This window comes from Varanus komodoensis, unplaced genomic scaffold, assembly GCF_004798865.1.
Source record: "Varanus komodoensis strain SLA01 unplaced genomic scaffold, ASM479886v1 scaffold28, whole genome shotgun sequence".
Lineage (NCBI taxonomy): Eukaryota > Metazoa > Chordata > Lepidosauria > Squamata > Varanidae > Varanus > Varanus komodoensis.
The window spans coordinates 14,765,704-14,787,490 of NW_025335727.1; the positions used below are offsets into that span (position 1 = coordinate 14,765,704).

The window sequence follows — 21,787 nt, forward strand, 5'->3', positions numbered from 1 at the left end:
AAACTTGCTCTACAAATGTCTTAAAGATAAGAGCACAATGCCTGTAGAACGCCTTATTTAAGCTGGAAAAAATCCATCATTGTAATGTTGAAATTATTTTTGCAGAAATTACTTCCAGGTTAAACTTTCTGTCAACTGGAGAATATTTCATTATGGATGAATTCGCCTAAAGTAAATGCTGTCTTGGAAAGCTTTTGTACAAGACATTTGCTTATATGCCCTTCCTTGGGATTTAATGGTGAAAATATACCATATGTAGTTATAAAATCTCTGCCCATTCCTTTTAATCTTGTTAACCCTGTCAGTGCTGGCCCAGGAAATTGACTGGCTTCACATGACATAATAACCTGTCATGGAAGACAAACAATGGTGTGCTGTGTGGTGTGAACCTAGACCAATTCTCATAGGGAGACTATTTCATGGACAACAAGCCATCTTAGCAACTCATGGCTTAATCTAGGGAATGTTGGACCTGCAATGGGTTGTTGTCCAAAGCCAGGTGACCATTGTGGTTTGCAGAAAATGATGAATGAGTGGCAAAAAACCCACACCTCACACCAAAGTGGCATGGTAGTGTGACGGTCACTGACTTGCAGTCCTCTACTACAACCAAAAGTTCTTCTGAACTCATCACTTTCTCCCCCTTCCCCTGGAGATCATTTTTTTGTGATCTTAGTGTTGACAGCTGGTAACAGCCCCTTCAAAGCGCCCAAGTAGCACATAGAGGGGTTGTCACTGGTTCAGCAGGCACCCACCCTGGGCGTTAATCCAGAAAAGATGCTATGAGCTTTATATTTTTCTTTGCTTTCTCTTGTCAAAATGCAAGTTGTCAAGAGAAACCAAAGTTGTACATAATCTTTGCTTCCAAAGAGGGGTGTCCGGTAGGTCACCACCTTAAAAACAAGAGTGGGGGTTGAACCTGCATGTTGTCAGGTTTCTCACACTTATTCTTTCCTGGGATCCTAGATGCTCAGGAAAATGAAAAAGTGCAAGAACAGCTTTAAACAGGAGCACCTAGGATCTTCCCTCCTCCTTCCCTCCCTGTGTGTGTTGATGATAGGGACAGATGCATTATTTCTGCATATGTGTCTGAAAATAACACACACACACACCATGAATAGCTCTGTCAAGAAACCCCCTTTTAAAAGGCTTTCAAACCATCATGTCCATGTAAATTGGTTGTTTCACACTGTGCTCCATGGGCTGAAACATGAATAGAATTCTACTCCATGGTAGGGTCAACAGATTGAAAAGTCTTGCTGTACCTTCAGACCCCAAAACCTAACTCTGTGTATCCCCTGCCACATGGTATGGCCTGAAGCAGGGTGCTTAACCCTCTTGCACGAAAGGGCTGGCCCAAAACCCATGAAGTGCTGGTCTAGCATAAAGACTAAGAGCTGCACTGTATGCTGTAATGAATAAATTTATGAGCTGCACATTTCGGAAGAATGTTCTGGCTTAAGTTTATATCTCCCTAATAACAGTATTTTTGGCCTGATCTATACACACAGCTGAATGAAACAAGATGAGAAAGTCTTATTTATTACATACATATACTGGTAGAAAATTCTACAGATTGATTAAATGTATTGAGTATTTTCATTGGCCTAAATTCAATATATGCAAATAGAAATTAGCACTCTTAGAGAAAGCTTCTTCTCTAAGAGAATAAATGTCCTTTCTTGAAATGTCCTTCCTGATCTCCTGGTTTCTTTTCACAAAGGGGGCTGGTTGGTTGGTTGGTTGGTTGGTTGGTTTACACGAGGGGCCATTTCAAAGTAGTATTTCCCACCTATTATCTAAAATGGTCAGCATTCTATTGGTTTCATGCTTGCTTTATTCAATGGCCTTATATACCCAGTTCTTGATGGAACAATCTCTCTCTCATTCTCTTTCACTTTTAGTCAACAATTTTAGCATTGTTCATGGCTTCTCAAAGATGCCATATGCTGTGAAAAATGTTTACTGCCCAGTTCAACAAATATTTATACATTTACTCTCTTGAATCCTTTCTACATAAACAAGAGCTTAGAGGGCATTTATAGCAAAATGTCAACATAGCTACAAATACCAGACATTTTAGGAGTGGGTTCAAGGAAGGGTAGGCGGAAGGCAAATTAGGATTTACTACAAATCTGATGTGATTTGCAGTAGACTTTCAAGAGTGGTTTGCAATTGTTTAGAAGCAACAAAAAGGATGAATCTAGGATCAAACTAGACATGACATGAAAATTTCAGTTAGTGTTGAACTCAGTGGGACTTAATTTAAGCAAATGTGTAGATGACTGCACTGTTAATGCAAAATTGTATTTATCACATCTAGTGTTTTCTTCTAAAGAGCTGTAAGAAAAGGACTCATGATTGGAACCATGGCTTATGGAAAAATTAATTCTTCGCCCCACCATTGACCTGATTCACACTCATGGTTTGTTGCTGTACCCAGGGCTTGCTTGAAATCATGGTTTGCTCTCTCATTTGCTGGCTGGTTTGTTTCTCTTTTCTTTCCCATGCTCTCTTTCGGTATCCCAAAATCCTACTGTACAAGCATGCAAAGCTTATCAATGCTGGGCTTTTTACCACTCTTGCTCACTGACTTTGTGGCCAGGTGAAACAACTCTTGAACAACCTCATGGTTCTAGTTTCACATGTAACAACAAGCAGTGACTGAAACAAACCAGAGTTCGAACACAAAGGGAGAACAAGCCCAACAGCAAACTATGGTTTCTTCTTTGTGCTGTTTGTCAATCACAAACCATTATTTCCAAATCACAACAACCCAGAGTGTAAAAATGGTTGGGTTAAATAACCCATATGCTAGTATAATGTGCAGACCAAGTCATTTTCTCAATTAAAAAACCTCTCCAGCCCAAAGCTGCTGTTAGCCCCAAGAAAGAAGCTTTTATTACCACCAATGGAATATTAAGAGCATACAATAAAAAAAGGAAAAATCTAACTGAATAATCATTTTTGTAACGGCCTCATTCACTCCAGAGTGCTGTCTGTGTGTGATTTTTTTTCAGGGAAATGTGGGTATCAGTCATATTTTTATTATTTATAGTCATAAATGCATATGTAAAGTTACTCATTGATTTACTTTGCAATTGTCCAGGTAACCAAAAAATTAAAAGGCACCACCACCAAATTAGTAAAATACTCAGGCTGTTTTAAAATTGTCCAGATACCTGGCCTAGACTCACAGAGTCCTGCTAGATCTCACAATTTATAACAAATTAGATTTCAAAATGAACTGTTTTGTTACTCGTTCAATGCATTTGAACAAGGTTTATCCCATCCTTTTCAGCCATCAAAAGGTTTTGCTGAATATATATATCCAGCAGCAGGGAGACAATTTATCACTGAATCCAGGTTTTATTTTCTTTTATCAACATTACAGGATGATAATATCATTAACTTATCATCTTAAGCATTATGGTCAGAAAGCACAGTTACAACTTAGACCAAAGACTTCACCCAGGGACTGAGAACCTATAAAAGTTGCTTCCATTGTAGTAATAAGGTTCTGCAACACAGAGGTTATAAAGTCCCTGTAAAAAATTGTACATGTTTAGACATCTTAATTGCAAAGAAAATAAGTCAAAAATGCATTTGGAATGTTAGTTCATTGTGACCCTCTGAACTTTTCTGCTTTAATCGGTCTCTCAGACGTTCTGGCCTCATATTCGTTAGGGTACACTTTAAAGTTGACATCACTGCAAATCCATGGATTTATCAAATACACATAATGAATGTAAAAATTGAAGGTTGCCTGCGGCTACTTTACTTCATGACATAGCGCTTCCACCCGAATACCAAATTTCTGAGATTTACCATCATTAGGCTCAGAAAATGCCTAGACCTGAAGTTTCATAGCAAATCAGTAATTTTCAAAAAGTCTCACCAGGTTCGGAGTTTGTTTATTTGCTATATCTTGCCTTTCCTCTGAGGTGGCATTCACAGTCCTGCTCTCCATTTCATCCCCATAGCAACCCTGTGAGGTAGGCTAGGCTGAGAGTCAGCAGCTGACTCTATCTCACCCTGTGAGTCTCTCAGCCAAGCCAGGTGTTCCCAGTTCTAGCCCAGCATCCTAACGTCTACATCAGAATGGCTTTCAACCTCTTCTCCTATTGCTGTAACTTAATCTTCTTTGAGGCATGGGTTGGATCCAGGCAGATTCGGCTCTGCTAGTACATTTCTCTAGACAGGTTTGCATGTCATGCCAACACACCCTTGACAGGGATTAATGCAGCAAGTTTGTGTATGTTTACTGGCTTGTGCACAACAGTTCTGGAAACCAGGGCCAGTGCCCCGGGGAGACATGGGCGAGCACCTGCTGAGGCCCCCACGCCCCTATGAGGCCCACTGACAAGCCCCTGGAGTTGCTGCTCGTTTTGCTTGTTCAGCTTCCTCTCACTCTGGCCCGGACCCCAGCGGGGGCAAAGAGGAGAAGCAGCAGATGCTGCAGCCTCCTTGCTCCTTGGCCCCCGGCAAGCCAGTCAGGCAGGCCAGTTATTGCTGGACTAAGAAAGAGGACAAGGAGTGAAAGCAGCGGATGACAACAGTAGCAAGAATTTAGGGTTCGTGAGGGAGGGCACCTATTCAAGACTTCTTGCCCAGGGCTCTTGAAAGCCTGGGGCTGGTCAGGTATATCTCCACTCCAACCCACTCCCAGTGCCCAGCCCATTTGGAAAATTAATTGGCAATAGCTTGATAGGGTCCTATGGGAGAGGAGGTGGAAGGAATTACTGTGTTTTTCAAAGATTCTAACCATTTAATAAATGGGTGGTGATGGTAAAGCCTAACTCCTGTATAAAAAGGTGTGTTTGTGTGTGTGCTGTTATACCTTATTGTCTTTGGAAATATAGTAATGTATCTTATAATATTTTATAGTTTCTGGGTAATTGATTTCTGAACTAAATATTAAGTCTAAACCATCAAACCACCAATTGGGTGGTATAGAAATGAAGTGCAGCAGCAGGAGCAGGAGCGAAAAATTACTAATGGTGTTTTTTTAAACATTTTCCCTAGTTGTGAATCAAGATGGCCAGCCCTTGATCGAAGGCAAGCTGAAGGAGAAGCAAGTCCGATGGAAGTTCATCAAAAGGTGGAAAACCCGCTATTTCACACTTGCTGGCAATCAGCTTCTCTTTCGCAAGGGAAAATCAGTAAGTTAGGGTGAAACCCATTCAATTCTGAAATTTTCTTCCATCACTCAGCACTAAGTAGTGAGAATTCTTTTCCATACAATGGAAATTTAAGGCATGAGAGTACTAAGGGTTCGATCCTGTGTCTGAAAATCCATCACTTGATCAGTACAGCACCAACAGATCCTGCACTGGTCTCCAGTTGATTTCCAGGCTGAGGAATATCTGCAGCAACATCTTTTCATATGTCCCCTTATTTTAATCATTATTTATTGTAATAACTTTTGCCCCTATTTTCTTTATCTGAGATAAATGCAAAGCTGCTTGCTGTTGAATATAGAACACAATTAAAAATATGCAGGACAATATATAACAGTTGCACCCAGAACATGCACCTGAGTAACTGCTCCAAGAAAGTTCAAGAAAGGGTTCGGAGCTGGGGAGTGCTCCTCAACCCGGAGCAGACTTTGGAAGCGCAAGTGTCAGCGGTGGTGAGGAGCGCGTTCCATCAGTTTCGGCTGATCCATCAGCTGCTTCCCTACCTGGAGAACGACTGCCTGGAGACAGTGACACATGCATTGGTCACTTCCCGATTAGACTTCTGTAACGCGCTCTACATGGGGCTGCCCTTGAAGACGGTCCGGATACTTCAATTGGGGCAAAATAGAGCTGCCAGGCTGCTGACGGGGACTGGGCGTTATTCTCATATAACCCCAGTCCTCTACCAGCTTCACTGGCTTCCCATCGAAGTCCGGGCTCAGTTCAAAGTGTTGATAATCACTTATAAAGCCCTTAACGGCTTGGGACACGGATTCCTAAAGGAACGCCTGTGGCCATATTTGCCCTCCCGCCCCTTGAGATCGGCAGCAGGGGCTCTCCTCCGGGAGCCTTCCATAAGAGATATCAGGAAGCAAAATACCCAGGAGGAGGGCTTTCTCTGTGGTGGCGCCCCATCTGTGGAATGCACTCCCCAGAGAGGTCCGCCTGGTGCCGTCGTTATTTGTTTTTCGGTGCCAGGCCAAGACCTTTTTATTCAAACAGTATTTTAATAATGTTTAATATTTATAGATTTTAATTGTGCAGCCAGTGTGTTTCCGGGTTTTAATTGTAATTGTTATTATTTTGTATTTATTTATTTCTGTGAGCCGTCCCAAGGCTATGTAGCAAGGGGATGGAAATAAAAACTTTAAATAAATAAATAAAGTTAGCCATACAATATGTAGACACAGTTCTGGGTTTTGATTTGGCTACAACTTTATTGGCTACAACTAAGATTTTGACATGGCATGAGGAAGGGTCCCTTAATCAGGCAGCCCAACTACTCTGATCTGTATTCCACCCTGCCAGTTGGATGGCCCTTTAACAAAGGGAGGTTTTGCTGGAGTGTCGGTAGATCTTGCCATGGCATGAACTGCTCCCCGCTCACCCTGGAGTCCTACCAGCATACCACCCCTGAGCTGGGCTGCAGTACCAGGAGCTCACCCCCAGAAACCAGCCCAGTTGCAGCACAAACTGGAGGGAAAACGCCTCCAACCTGCACCCAGCACCCTCCCCAGAACCCTCTACACTGCCAGCTGGGCCAGGGGAAGTGTACTGGCAGGAGACTGTGAGAACACACCTAGGATCGCCCTCTCTTTCCCATCACAGACAGTGCCGTCTTAACGCATGGGCCTGATGGGCCCTTGCCTGTGGGCCCCATACTAATCTGTGTATGTTAACGCTTGGAAAATTGGAAAACTTCCAAAATTAACAGTAGTTGTAGTTGTCGTAGTTGTCGTACACTGCTTTGCCTGGGGCCCATAATGCTGTTAAGATGGACCTGATCACAGACACCTGCACTATGGCCCAAATTAGAGCTCCCAGGGCAGTTGGAGACTCAAGCTAAACAATAAAGTAAATTACTTCCTTTTTAGCAGAGAACAAAAGAAACAACTGCATTTGCAGTAACAGTTGTCATTAGAGTCCTCCAAAGAGGCCTTGTTCAGGTGCCCCTGGCATGGGTTGAGGGCCTTCTCAGGGGCGATGCTTGCCCTGTGGATTCCCCTCCCCAGGAAGGCACAACAGACCTGCTCCCTTGAGCTTCAGGTATTGTAAATATGGCTGCAGCTCCAAGAAATGCATTTGCATCAGATGAACCTCAAAACCTGATTTTCCTTATCTGCCGCCAGCCTGCTTGAATGCTGGGAGGGCTTAGAATCCTTTGAATCCTTGGCTAAATGAGGAAATGATTCTCTAGTTTCACTTCAGTTTTTTCACAGCATTTTTCTCCCCCCCCCCTTTTTTATTTTAGAATGGGGACAATGGAACATTGTTTTTGAAAGCACAGTTTCCCCTGGTCTATTTGTGCTATTCCACCATAGCACAGCTCCAGTTAAAGTTTTTGTAGAGGAAAAGCAGGAAAAGTTCTTTGTGTAGAGCTTGGATCTCAGTTCTGTGATGAAACTGAAAATAGCTACAATAATTAAGTGTCTCATGCAGAAGAGCTCTAAAGCTCTGGCTACATATCCCACCATTACCAGCTCTTTCTACTGGTGTACTGGTGTGGTTCAAGGCAATAAAATAAGAGTATATGTGGGCGTGTGCAGTGCATGCAATAGAAAAGTGTTACTAATATATCTCCAGCTTCTTTAGGCCATGAAGGGTGCAATCCTATGGCCTCACCACCTTGTCTGGGGGAACCATAGGATTTTTCAGAGCCCCACTCCAAGGACCTGTGACCTTGGAGCGGGGACTTGGAAGGCCAAGCCCCTGCCCTGTCTCCTTGCAGCTGGCATGGAAAGAACGGTGCCTGCTGCCTCTCTGAGGACACAAGGAGGAGGGGAAAGGGTGTGCTGGAGGCAAGGATCAGGCTTATGCCTATTGGCCATATTTAAACTTTAGTCAAGGATTTGTACTTAATGATCACTCACAATTCAATAGCAACCCATGATTCAGTGACAACCTGTGTTCAACCATAGATTTGGTCCACTTGATCACTGCATAGCATGGCAGGCACTATGGGCTGGGGTTAGGGTTAGGATAACCCAGCAATAAACAGCAACAATAACCAAGAAACAAAGGGTGGGCAAGTGAGTTGGACTGCCCACTCATTTGAAGAAAAAAAAGCTGAAACACATGGGAAAAGGCCTTCTATGGAGCATTCCACATCCCATTGTCCAGTCTCACAGTGTCTGGGGAATCACCACAAGAACATCTAGGCCTCTTTCTTGCCAGCTTGTCTTGTCAGAGATAGTACAGGGCCTTGTGCAGAGCTTGTGCTGAGAAGAGAAATGAGGAGGGGATCACGGGCACATAGACATGACCAGTGAATCAGTACTAAATGCCACAGAAACTCTGCTTGGGTATCCTAATCCCCACATGACTAGAACTGCATAAGGCAATGTGAGGAAGAACTTGTGAGTGGTTGCTCTCCATGATTTGGTGGGCAAATAGAAGGGTCTTCATGGGTACAGATGTTCACCTTTCAACCTGTGGAACCAGCTACAAGAGAAGGCAGAGCTAGAATGTTCATCTCCATTTTTCCCCATGTTTCGTACCATGTGGGAGATTGGAACACCAAACAGGGATCAAGCACTGGGGCACAGAGTAAGGCAGCAAATCTATCCATGTATCTTTAACAATAATTTCTTAAGCTTATAAGCTGCTAATGGGCCCATGATCATTAACCATGGGTCTAAGTTCATTTTCTCATATGTTAACTATCCATCTCTACCACACTTTGTTTTAACACACCCTTACAGGTGGCTTGGCATGCAGGCCTGCTGAAAATATCTCTGCCAGGTTGACTCTGAGGATAAACAGCATATCAGAGTCTAGGGTTATCAGTTGGGCATCTTTCACATGCATTAAGGCTGCTTAAAACCCTAGTGGGAAAACTGCCCAAATCCTAGATCTCTGGATTCAGTTAGAGGACTGTGATTACTTTTGTGCAAATGTTGCAAGAGAAAAATTCATACATTATACTATGGAAAATTTATTGGTGTCTCAGCAAGCACTAAAAATTGGCTCCAGCAGAACAAATTAAGTGTTTAAGAAAGATTGTTCTGCAGTCCCTCCCACCACCTTGCAGCATACTGAGCACAGATTTATGCTGGAAACATCTCCTGGTGTTATACCAGTTTAACTGCCACGACATTCCCTAGGGAATCTTGGGAGCTGCGGCTTGGGAAGGGTACTGACAATTTTCTCCTAATCTTTCTCACATAACCAAAGTTCCTCAGGTTTTTTGCAGAGAGGAAATGGCTGTTTAAGCAGTTTAGGTCTCCTCCTCCTCCTCCTATTCTTATTCATATTTCTGGGCAGCTTACAATAGCACAATAAGAAAATACAGATAATAAAAATCATAAAAATTACACTACAAATTTAAAAGCCAAATTTAAAACCAAGAAAGCTACTTTCTTTCGAATTAAATCTCAAGGCCTATTAAGCAGCCAACAAAATGCCCCAAGATAACATTTGAGCTAATTAAAGGCCCTTTCATAGAGGAGAGTCTTATCCTGATACTGAGCAGATATTAAAGTTGGTGTGAGGTGGGCTTCAGAGGAAAGCTTCTTCCATAGCTGAGGGGATCACCACTTTTCGTCATGATTCTAACCCTAGCATGAATGCTGCTGGAAAGAACTTGGTAATAAACAGTGATACCAGGAAGCCTTGTGCTTTCTGAAAGCTCTGTGTGACTTGTTTCCAGGACAGATCTGAGCCTCTTCCCCACCCTTCTGTGTTTCAGAAAGATGACCCCGACGACTGCCCCATTGAGCTCAGTAAGGTCCAGAGTGTGAAAGTGGTGGCTAAGAAGCGCAGAGATCGCAGCCTCCCTCGGGCGTTTGAAATCTTCACAGATAGTAAGACATACGTTTTCAAGGCTAAGGATGAGAAGAACGCCGAGGAATGGCTCCAGTGCATTAATGTCGCAGTGGCACAAGCTAAAGAAAGAGAAAGCAGAGAAGTGACCACATATTTGTAAAAAGTTGTGTGCCACTTCCTCTGTCACACACGAATATGCGTAACATCTCATCACCTGAATTGCACAAGGAAAACAAAGAACTATCAGACATCATTGATAGCACTGCTCAGGTGGTGAAGTGTTGCAATGCTGCTCCTTTCCAGGGTGTATGGGAAACTGGTGCATCCAAGATCATGTGCACAAGAGTCCCCTTTGTGTAATGGACGCACTGCCCTCTTTTCTGCTGCAGAATGATTGCTCATGGGACCATTTCCTGGGTAATGTCCACAGCATCCGTTCCCAGAATACCTTCGTCCTTTACAAAAACAACATCCTGCCAAGAAAGCACAACTGAAGAAAACACTGTGTTATCTTTACATGATTCACCGGCTGTGCCCTTCCTTAAGGAGAGTTTAAAAAAAGAGTGATGAGGTCATACTCCTGAATGATACCTGCAGCTGAATATGGCTTGCCTTTGTCCTGCTGTAAATATAGCTATTAGCATGTCTAATAGAAATGTGCAAAGTGGCACAGTCACTGAAACCCAACTTTGCGTAGGCTGTAGCAGGCCATTAGTTCATTGATGGCTCTGCTGATAAGACAACCCTGTATGGCATCCCAGTCGCGGTCGCTGTAAGTCATAAACAGATGCTGACCCATGTGCAGCATCACTGCCCTTTGAGTTCCAGCTCTTCTTTGAAGAGCATCCAGGTTATCTCCATGGCTCTTCTTATCTTTCCAGCAGTAGTGTAGGCGACTACACAGCCCTTCAGTTCACCATGCATTTTAGGTGTATGGAGGATTCAAGCAGAGCATGGCTTTGTTCACATGCCCGAGATATCACAGAATCGCAGTAGAGCTGGAAGGGGCCAGAGGGCCATTGGGTCCAACCCCCTGCCCAGTGCAGGACTCCAAGTTACACCATCCCTCTCAGATGGCTGACCTCTGGTTACGGAGAGCCCACAACGGAACCTCCCTGCGTAATTGGTTCCATTGTTGTGCTGCTCTAACAATCAGGAATGCATTATTCCATGTCCTGCACTTTGGGATGATCGAGATCCTGGGCTTCATCTTTGTGACAACCTTTCAGCCTTTGAAAGGTGCTATCATATCTTTCATGAGTCTTCTATTCTAGAGGCTAAACATGTCCAGTTCTTGCCATCTTTCCTCATAGGGCTTTGCTTCCAGGATCATCCTTGTTGCCCTCCTGTGACCTTTCCCAGCTTGTCTGCATCTTTCTTAAACTGGCCACTGTACTCCAGATGAGGCCTAACCAGGTCTGAGTAAAGGGGAACTAGTGCTTCACGGGATTTGCAGGTGACACTGATTAATGCAGCCTAAAATAGCAGTTGCTCTTTTTGCAGCCACATCACATTGTTGACTCATATCCAGCTTGTGAGCTAGAACAATTCCAAGATCCTTCGCACTTGCTGTATTGTTGAGCCAAGTTGTCTCCATTCTTGGACGGTTTCTTTTTCTGTCCTTTTACCATACTGCACTGCCTGCCTGCCACCATCTCCAGCATTCTAGCCCAACACAACTGGAACCCAAGGTGATTTGCTCTAGAAATATCTTCCCATTCTATACAAATAGGCCATATTGTGGAAGTTTTTCCATTCGAACTAGACCGGATGGACGTTCAGTGGTTTGATAATAGTTGCAGGTTTGTGGGTAACAGAGAGTAAGTTACTTTCTTTGCTTTATATTATGAAAGCAAAGGAGATGGAGTGGATTTTCCTTGCATCTCTCTTTCCAGCATATCACAGAGCATGCAAGTTATAGGACATTCACAAAAAAAAAAAAAAAAAAAAACACAAACTCCCTAAAAAAAAAAAAAAAAAAAAAAACACTACACTGCCTGAATTAAAACTGAACCTGCTCCCATAGTGGTCAATGTGGCATCCTCCTAAAGCACAGCTGCAAACTGGCTTTGGCCAGCCTTGCTCTGTGCTAAGTGTGAACCACGTCGCTGGTACCAGAAGTGTACATACAACCTGATGTTCAGGACACCCCAAACCTTACTAGCTGTAATTATTGTTGTAGTAGGTGGTTACCCATTTTATGAATTCAGACCTTTGTGATCTGCACAAATGCAGAAACATTGTGGCTGGATCTAATTTCTCTAACACTTTGTTGGGAAACTCCAGGACATCCACTGGCACAGGTGGGGGCATTGACAATGGAAGCCTAGCGTGCCCAAGGTATTCTCTCTGCTACAGAGGTCTCACCGGAGTCCAGAGAAGCCTTTTATTCTATCAGCACGGCTGCAGTGTGGTTAAGGGGGAAGGCTTTTCACCTGAAAACATGCCTGAATTTAGCCAGAATTTTAATGCTGTAACACTTGTATTATGCTGGATGTCAGTTCAAGATTAGATGATGTCTGTGCTTGATTCCTACATGTCCCCCATTATCATGATTGCACCTGTTGTAGCTTCAGCTCCTTTCTTTTTTACATTTTAACCACTTAATCTGTATCACTCGCTGAAACTGCACTGGTGATGTGAGCACGAACTTTTCCTCAGCTCTGTGCCTCGGTCACCTTGCGCCTTCCTTCTCTCTCTCGGCAATTGTACATGGCAAGCTGTCTGGGCAAGGTCCTGACTTCTTGTTTATGCACACGGTAAAGCACCACATAGATTGATGGTTAATCATAATAACAATAATATAATTAGGGTACAAGGTAATTACGTAGAGTTTCCTAACCAATAGATATAGACCTGTGCCAGCAAGGTGCTTGAAATTCAAGGAACTTAGATACATGTCTTGAGGTGGGTGGGAGGGGAAAGATGTCAATAACAGGACAAAATCCCAAAGGGGCACAAAACAACTAGTTTTTAAAATATTTATTTCTTGTACAGTGCATGGAGCAACTGTTCTGTTCATTAGGAAGCAAAAGATAATCTTTGGCCCAGGGGGAGGGAGAACTAAAACTAGTTTTTGGCAATAGCAACCAAAATGCTACAAAACTGTATAAGCTTTCAGGTTCCACAGAACTCTTCCTCAAGTTGATTGGTCAAAACATATGGAATGGGGGAAGAACAAGCAAGCAAGCAAGCAAGCAAGCAAAGAAGGGTGTGGGGTGGAGGCAGTATTGGTCTAGTTTGCACAATCACCAACAGGCCAGGAATCATTTGAGGGTTGTCCCCCGCACCTTCAGCAAACCATGCTGCCCAGTTCAGATGGCATGGCAAGGTGCACCCAGCAATGTGCCAGTATGTGCCACAAGCTACTGTAGTTGTGGCCATGAGGTCATGTCTCAAAATGGAGACAACGACTGGTAGTTGTGGGTGTTCTAATGGTATTACCTGCTCAGTATTCTTCGTTGTATAACTTAAAACGTGTTGAGCCTGATAAACCTTTTGTGCACCTTTAAAATTTCCTTTTCCCAACCCCACCTCTACACCGGTGCCTTCCCTTTTGTTGTTGTCTCCCCCCACTCCCTCCCCCCCAAGATTGGGAACATGCAGCAAAGCTGAATAGCTTGCACTTTTGAATCAACCAAGCCATTTGTAATGAACAGGTAAGCTAAAAGCACCCCTGCCCTTTCAGTTCTTCTTCTTAAATAAAGACCAACTCATTTTCAAGATCAAATAGGTGTTCACTTCTGTTCACTTCTGTGATGAGAGGTTTTACCTGCCAGTTGCAGGCGTCGCATTCAGACTGCTTGGTAAGCAGATGATGGGACAGCAGTTCTGGATACAAACAACTGGAAGGTCGATGGCAGGTCTGGTTTTAAAGTTCCAATATGGCAGCATTTTTAAGAGCCTGCCATACGTGATGGCCTACAACTCCCAGATTCCACCCTGTCATCTGCTTATGAGGCTTCTTCTTCTGATGTAATTATCTTTCAGCAAATAACAAATTAAAACCGTGGGATATGCTCTCTCTCTCAGCTTTCATTGCTTCATAAGCAGAACACTGATGGTTTTCGACCGTACACACTGCTTCCACCTGTACCCTCCCCCACAATACACTTTTCATCCCCATTTTTTCAGTTGCTACTAGTCAGCTCTCAGTTATGGGCTGAATCTACTGGACCAAGTGCACAAAGATGTCACATGCAGGCCTAGATCCCGATGCCGTATTTAGCATAAAACCATTGGCATCGGTGGTGCTTCAGCTAGTCTAATTCAAGTGCCATTTCAGTGGGTCTACTCTAAATCGCTTTGTCCCTTGCAGGCTCACAATTGACTGACATATTTGAAGATAAGATGCGCAGGGAAGCCAGAAATGGACTCCAGTTTAGCCACTCCCAGGATATACAAAAGTCAAAGGACAATAAACAATAATGCATAATTAATTTGATGCACTGCTATAGAAGATGGCCCCTAACTGAAAGAGCTTTAAGGTGCAGTCCTTTGCATGTTTAGACAGAAAAAAAGGCTTGCAGCTCCCAGAATGCATTCACAGGACTGGGCCCACTAATCCAATAATACATCCTTCAAAAATGGTTGAATCAGATTCTGATTCACAAGCAGAAGGAGGGCTGAAATGATCAGTTTAATTGTTAAGGCCCGCGGACCCATCGACAAGCCAGGTAATCACTGCATCATTAGTCCAATCGGATAGTGTCAAGTTAAGAGAGCAGATCAGCTGAGAATCACCAGACTTTCCAGGCAATTGACTCATAAGCAGTATGGTCCATCTTGAAGGTAGAGTTGGCTCTTTTGGGTTTGGACGGGAGGAGAGATATTCAACTGTATATTATTAAGTCTCATTTCCCTAATATCTAGTATTCTAATGTTGCTTATGCCATTTGATATTTACTTTTGCAATACTTTTCTTTTGTATCACAAAGCCACCTTAAATGGTCAGCTTTAGCATAATAAAGACTTGTAGTCAGAAAGCTTTTTTCCTGAAGCTGCTTAGAAGGGAGAACACCAGCCACAATGCCCTTAAAAACATGAATTAATAGAGGATGACATCCTTAATAATACAAATTCTCAAAGATACATCACTCAAATGTGTATGCTTTCACTGCTGGAAGCTGTATCTGGACTAGCTCTGTTGCTGATCTCCATTAGCTTTCCCCTACTCACTGTATTCCACATGTGTTTGACTACAGCTCCCATCGTCCCTGGCCAGTGTAACTCTTGCTAGCTGTAGAGGATGAGAGTTGTAGTCTCAACACATTTGGAAGCCCCAGATTAGGGAAGGGTGATTAGATGGATATTTCCTCAGTCCCCAACTCTCCATCCCAACTCAAAAATGAATCCAAACAGAAATTATCTAGTTATAATTTCTTCCTCATTTCCCTATCCCTTCCTCATTTCCCTAAACATTTATTTAACTGAAGATGGACTTTTCCATTCATGCATCCTTTGACATGGTTCCTCAAGGAATTCTATCAACCAGATAGAATGGTGAAGTACTCCTATAATTTTTTAAAAGCAAAGTCCCCCTGACCTGAGACACAAGCATAAAGCATAAACACATGCCTTCAAGCATTTCAAATTATAGACTTGGCTTCAGCCTTCAGAAAGGTTTGCAAGACCTGCCTCAAGACTTGGTGTATCTTATTCCCAGTCTTCATAGTATAATTGAAACAGGAAGTCATGCTAAATCATGTCACATGGTTTGTGACTGAGAACAAAACTCCTTATGAAGTGTTCCCACATCATGTGAGATCTGGGAGGACTCTGAGACCAACAGGATATTTACAGATAAAAAGAGATAAAGTTAACAAAGGCACTAATAATGTGGGCTAGGGAAAAAAGGAAATTTGACAAACAGCCGCAACAAGTCTTTAACCAAATCCAGACTATCTCAGCAACTCTGGGAGCCTAGAGAAAATTCTGAAATATGAAGGCTTTTGGAATAAGGAAACGAAGAAGAAAGGAATGCCAAACATTTGGAAGTGTTCTAGGGCTTGCTCCTTTGCTTAGCAGCAGTTGATATCAGTAGGTATTGATCAACATTAAATCTGGCTGTTTGGCAAGGACAAGGAATGCTGCTGAAGGTTTTTCTGTTGTTCTGGATGGAAACAGACTATAAAAACACAAGCTTTGCATGACACCTTACATCTTTGAACCACAGAGGAAAGGGCGGACATTAGGTCATCTTTCCTGTGATGATAGCAAACTTCAGAGGCCTAAAAGGTCATTGTTAAGAATCTTAATATTCCCTCACCGTGGAGGAAAAGATAGGAGATAAAAGGCACTGTCTAGACTCTTGACAAAGTGAGTATTCATCGTGCATCGAGTCAGACCAGAGCACGTAGCAGATCCAGAATGTGTAACAGCTGGTCCTACTCCAAACTGGCAGTACTCCAGTTGCTCTGACTCAAAGACAAATCAGTGTTCATCACAGAATGAACTGAGCCAAACAAGCCTCAGTCTTTACACCATTAGTAAAGTGGGTGTGTTGTGGGAAGATGCACTACTCAGAAAAGCAAGCGCAGGGGGGAGGCAGGGGATAGGTGGCTGCATATGGAGGGAGGTGATGAAGGAACATCTTGGATTCTTGAAGTGTTCCCAGCATTGTCCCAAACCTCCAAAGCAGGCTGGAGCTGTGGGCTGACTATACTCACTGCCTTGTTCTGCCCTGGCTGAGGGAGAAGGGGCCCTAAAGTTTTTTGGTTTTTTTTTTCTGATTCATATCCTGCCTTTTTCCCACAAAGGGCTCAAGGCAGCTTACATCATTCTCCTCCTCCATCTTATCCCCACAACAACCACCCTGTGAGGTAGGTTGGGCTGAGAGTCTGCGACTGGCCCAAAGTCACCCAGTTGGCCCCATGGCCGAGCAGGAACCCAGATCGCAGAGGGTAACCATTAGTGGGGAATCATCGGGATGGCGGCCAGGGACAAGCGGGGTCCCCCAGGGCTCTGTCCTGGGGCCGATCCTGTTTAATCTTTTCATTAACGACATGGAAGAAGGGGTGAACAGTCTGCTGATCAAATTCGCAGATGACACTAAAACTGGAGCAGTGGCCACAATTGAGGAGCAGGTACTCCAGATCCAAAAGGATCTGGACAGACTATGGAAGTGGGCAGGAGACAACAGGATGGCGTTCAATGTGGATAAGTGCAAGGTCTTGCACTTGGGGCATAGGAATAGGTGTCATAAGTACAGGTTAGGTGACAAGTGGCTGGAGAGCAGCACTTGTGAAAGGGACCTCGGGGTACTGGTTGACTGCAGGCTAAACATGAGTCAGCAGTGTGATGCGGTGGTCAAGAGGGCGAATGCCACCCTTGGTTGCATAGCCAGAAGTGTGGCTTCTAGATCAAGAGAGGTATTACTACCACTCTACACGACTCTGGTGCGCCCGCAACTGGAGTATTATGTTCAGTTTTGGGCCCCTCATTACAGAAAGGATATAGCCAGGTTGGAGTCAGTGCAGCGTAGGACCACAAGGTTGGTGGCCGGTTTGCAGGGGATGCCGTATGAGGCGAGACTGAGGGAACTGGGTCTCTTCAGCCTGGAGAAGAGGAGACTCAGAGGGGACATGTTGGCGACATACAGGTATGTGAGGGGATGTCACATGGAGATGGGTAGAGACCTGTTCTCCCCTGCAGAGGAAGGCAGAAGGCGCTCCAGCGGAGCAAAGCTCAGGGAGCCAAAGTTCCGTTTGGATGCCAGGAAGCACTTCCTGACAATCAGGACCCCGAGAGTGTGGAATGGGTTTCCACAAGAGGTCGTTGAGGCCCCATCGGTGCAGGTGTTCAAGGATAGGCTGGACATGCACATGGTGGGCATGTCGTGAGCAGAGCCGGCTGGTGCCGGAGGTCAGACTAGATGGCCCGGGAGACCCCTTCTGACTCGCTCTGTTTCTATGTTTCTATGTTCCTGCCCAGTTGAAGCTAATTTCAGACCTCTGTAAGTCCGCAGGACTGAGGTTCTCCCAGCCATCACCCGACCAGTTACGGAACAAGCTCCCATAGTTCACTGAGGTAGTAAGCACAAACCTTACTATCTTTTTGGCACCAGGAAAAGACTATTCTCTACCACAATAGAATAGGACATTCAACCACTCTACTTGAGCCTGCTAGTTGTAAAATTGGTCTTAAGATTTCTTGAAATTTTTGTAATTTTTTTGTTTAAAAGTTTCTGTTTCTGTTTTACTCATGGTTGTTTATGATACGCCCTTCCAGATTTGCTGTTGTTTTTAAAGAGTACTTTCCCAATATGTTTTGGAAAACAGAAAATTGAGAGTTCTGAAAGCAAAAGAAAGGTGTTTTCCTAGTTGGGTAATTGTATTATTCCACAACAGTACAGCACCACCTAGTGGTTATATAGCAGAATGGCAGGAAAACTTTTTAGGCAAAGCTTGGATCTTAATTCATGACAAAATTGAAAGTAGTTATAGCAAATTAACAGCCTTATAGGAAAGCTCTGTGTCTTCCACACAGAGAGAGAGGCTGTGGAAGGGGAGAAGGCTCATGGGAGACGAGAGCAAGCAAAAAAGTCCTGTTCCAGCTGGACTGCTTCCCTCCAGGACTCCCTGACATCAACTACGCTGGTGGGAGGAGGAGGTGAGAGAGCCAGGAACGCTTGGAATGGCTCCAATTAGACTGTCCTCCACTCCACAGGGCCAGCAGGTATCCCCTCCCATGGAAGGACATTCAGGTCAGTGATGTGTCCACGTCCTTTACTCCAAGCTCCAAATCTTCACTTTCAAGTCCAAGTCTCTTCACAAGCCTCCCCTCTGCCTGCACCCCCTTGTCCTTCCCTCCCACTGCCTCCCTCATCCCAAAAGGAAGAGCTGAAGCCTTGCCTTCCCCCTATTGCAACCCCCTCCCTATCCTTCCCCCCCCCCAAAACTCCCTCCCTCCCACCACCTCTGCTATGTCCATGCCTGCCTTCCAGGTGACCTGCTGCATGGTAACCCCTGGAGAGACTCGGACACAAAAAACGTAGAAATCTCAAGTCTGGCCAAGTCACTCACTCGTTGATCCTGAGCCGAATCTGAGTTGAGTTGCTGACGGGACACGAGTCGGACTTGGGAGGGAGGCACTTGCGTCGGCAACACTGCTTCAGATGCTGGGTTCCTTGTTACATGCACATGGCAGGCATGGCATGAGCACAGCCAGCAGCAGTCGGGGGTCAGACTAGATGGCTCGGGAGGCCCCTTCTGACTCTCTCTGTTCCTATGTTTCGGTGTCATTCAGTTGTGCTTTCTGAGCATGCAGCTCTTGTTGTGGCAGTAGTATTTTATACTTTGGGGACATTAGTTGAAAAGTTGAAATCTTTCAATCTCTCCCCATCCACCCGCCCCCTGCGTTCAGTGTGTTGTCATCAATATAAAAGTGAGAAGTGAATACCTGTGTGTGCATTCACAGGCATGTGGGAATCACTGCGGAAACAAAGAGGACTAGAGCTTTTCTGCACAAGGCTGTATATTCAGCCCATGCTTGGTTTCTACATGTAGAGAGAGAACTCTACTGTGATTGGTGCACCCTAACCCAATTTGCATAACATCATAATGGTGCATGTTATTTTGCAGCAAGTATCAGCTGATTCTGCACAACCAGTTGCCTAGTTTTCAGGTGCTTTTCTGGAGCAAATTTTACAGTGGTTACAAAATCTGCAAACTGCAGTTTGCCCTAAAGGCAGAAGATCACAAGGTGGCTCCATTAGCTAATGAACTGTCTGGAATACTTACATTAGCAAGTTAGCAGCAGCACGACAGCTCTGGAATCCAGGATGCCGAATTGCGGAACTCCATCGGATTTTGTCCCCAAGTAGAGTTCTCACATTTCCCTAGTTTGCATATAAATTAGCATATAGACAGATGCAAATTTAGACTTTAGAAATACACTATACCTCATCATAGTGGAGAAAACTGACCCACAGGTCTGTGTCTTGGCCTGTGCAATCTACACTGGCTGTCAGGGGCAACTTTGCAGCTCAGCTCTTCATTCTTATGGTTTCTTATTCCTAAAGGAAGTCTTGAACTGGACACCCCTTCAAAGAGAGGACGCCTTTACACGAAGGACTGTCTTCTAGCAGTCCTTCAAATACAGCTTTCTCCTCTATAAAGTAGGACACCATTTGCTGAGGAGTCAGGGCAAGAAGTGCCTTGTGGGCATCCTGTTTGCCATCGCATCTATGGGGCGCTGGACTAGAAGGACCTTTGCTCTGATTCAGCATGGCTTTTCTTAGGTTGTTCTGGCACACAACCACACTAGCCCTCATGGTAATTTACAAAAAACAAGCAGCGCTTAAAGGCACAAGGGCAAGTGCTGATACCCACAGAGAAAGCAATTTTAATTATGAGAATATTAATTACTAGATAAAGACGTATTTGCATAATTCCAAACACCTCTACATGTGGAAATCTGCAGAACAAAATTCATTTTCTTTTATGTCAGTAGACTCTGTGATAGTTTTTTCACAATCCATCATTGCACTAAAACTATCATCAGCTGTCCTAAATCCTTCCCTTTCGTCTACGTGTTATTGAAACAATATGGAAGATAAAACTGTGAAACTGAAGACACCCTGCTTCAGAGCCATAGGTAATTGCATAAAATAAGGAGCATAAGTTTGATCCCCTGTAGCTGATTATGCCTTGGAAAACAATAAAAGAGAAACTCGATTGCCACGCTTTTTGGTTGCCCTTCCAGAAAGTCACAAGCAAAAGAGCATCAATCAGAATACAGAGAAAACTGTCAAAAGTACATATATACAACTACATATTTTCTCCATCAGATGCCAAATAAACTTTTATAGGTTTTGTTTTTCCATGTGACACTCAAAATAATGACACTTCAGCCCGAAAGCTGCTGAGCTCATGTAATATGGTACATATTTGATTACCTAGGTGGCTTCCATACCAGCCACTTAGTCTGGAATGGAATTCGTCATTCATCTGGTCTTTACAGAGGCTCTGGGTGAGGTTTCTGCCAAGCCATTGCATTCCTTTTTTTTAATGACCACAATTATGGTACATTTTGTGCACACAGCAGTATAAGCTCTTTGCCCCTCAAATCTTGCCCATCAACTATTTAGTACAGAAGGAGGGTATTGGGAAGCCCTCTCCCGCTCCTGCCTGAGTGGGTTTAACTTTACGGCACCATTATAGAATACATACTTTGCAAGAAGAAGCTCCAAGGTTCAATTCTGAGCTTCTCAACATGTGGGTCAGGCAACAGGTTGTGACAAAGACCTCTGCCCAAGACAGCCACTGCCAGCTGGTGTGGACAATACTGATTTAGGCCGCCGGTTTGTATGGTGGGCAAGTTCATGCATAAGAAGGCTAGCAGTGGCTACAGCTTGCTGGCTGTGCGCTTCCTCCTTTACCAGGGGCTGCATGCCTGCATACCCCCAGTCGCTGAGGAACTTGGGCAAGCAGAGGTCTTGCACCGATCCTGCTGGAGGGATCCTGTGGGCAGCTGGTTTGCCACCATGCAGACCAAATGCTGGACTAGATGGATCTTGGGGCTGATCCAGTAGGGGTCTTCTTATGTTCTTATGTGCATGATTTGACTTAGTATAGGGAAGATTCTTACACTGACCATGCAGATAATACTTGTGAGGAATTGTGCCTGTAGAAATGAGCCAAAACAATCTTGTTGGAGGCTGGAGGTTGCAGGGAGAGATTCATTTTCTAAGCATTCCTAGCTCACACCAACCAGGGTGGGAGGTAGAGGGTAGAGTTGGGAAGAACCCTTTTGGAATCGATTCCTCCAGAATTTGTGGACTTCCTCTTGTAACTGGCTCATTTCTGCAAAGGGAGCCAAGCCAAGAGGAAGTCCATGAATGC

The 21,787-nt window shown here is 44.2% G+C and overlaps 1 protein-coding gene across 5 annotated transcripts in view; it reads left to right on the forward strand.

The window, feature by feature from the left end:
* VEPH1 (ventricular zone expressed PH domain containing 1) overlaps positions 1 to 10,987 on the forward strand; it is a 154,117-nt gene extending 143,130 nt beyond the window's left edge. For all 5 annotated transcript variants that reach the window (XM_044434633.1, XM_044434634.1, XM_044434636.1 and 2 more), the window contains 2 exons: positions 5,026 to 5,162; positions 9,868 to 10,987. In XM_044434633.1, coding sequence (XP_044290568.1) covers positions 5,026 to 5,162; positions 9,868 to 10,104 — 374 coding nt within the window. In that variant the 3' untranslated portion in view covers positions 10,105 to 10,987. The remainder of the gene's footprint in view (positions 1 to 5,025; positions 5,163 to 9,867) is intronic.
* Positions 10,988 to 21,787: the final 10,800 nt, after the last annotated feature.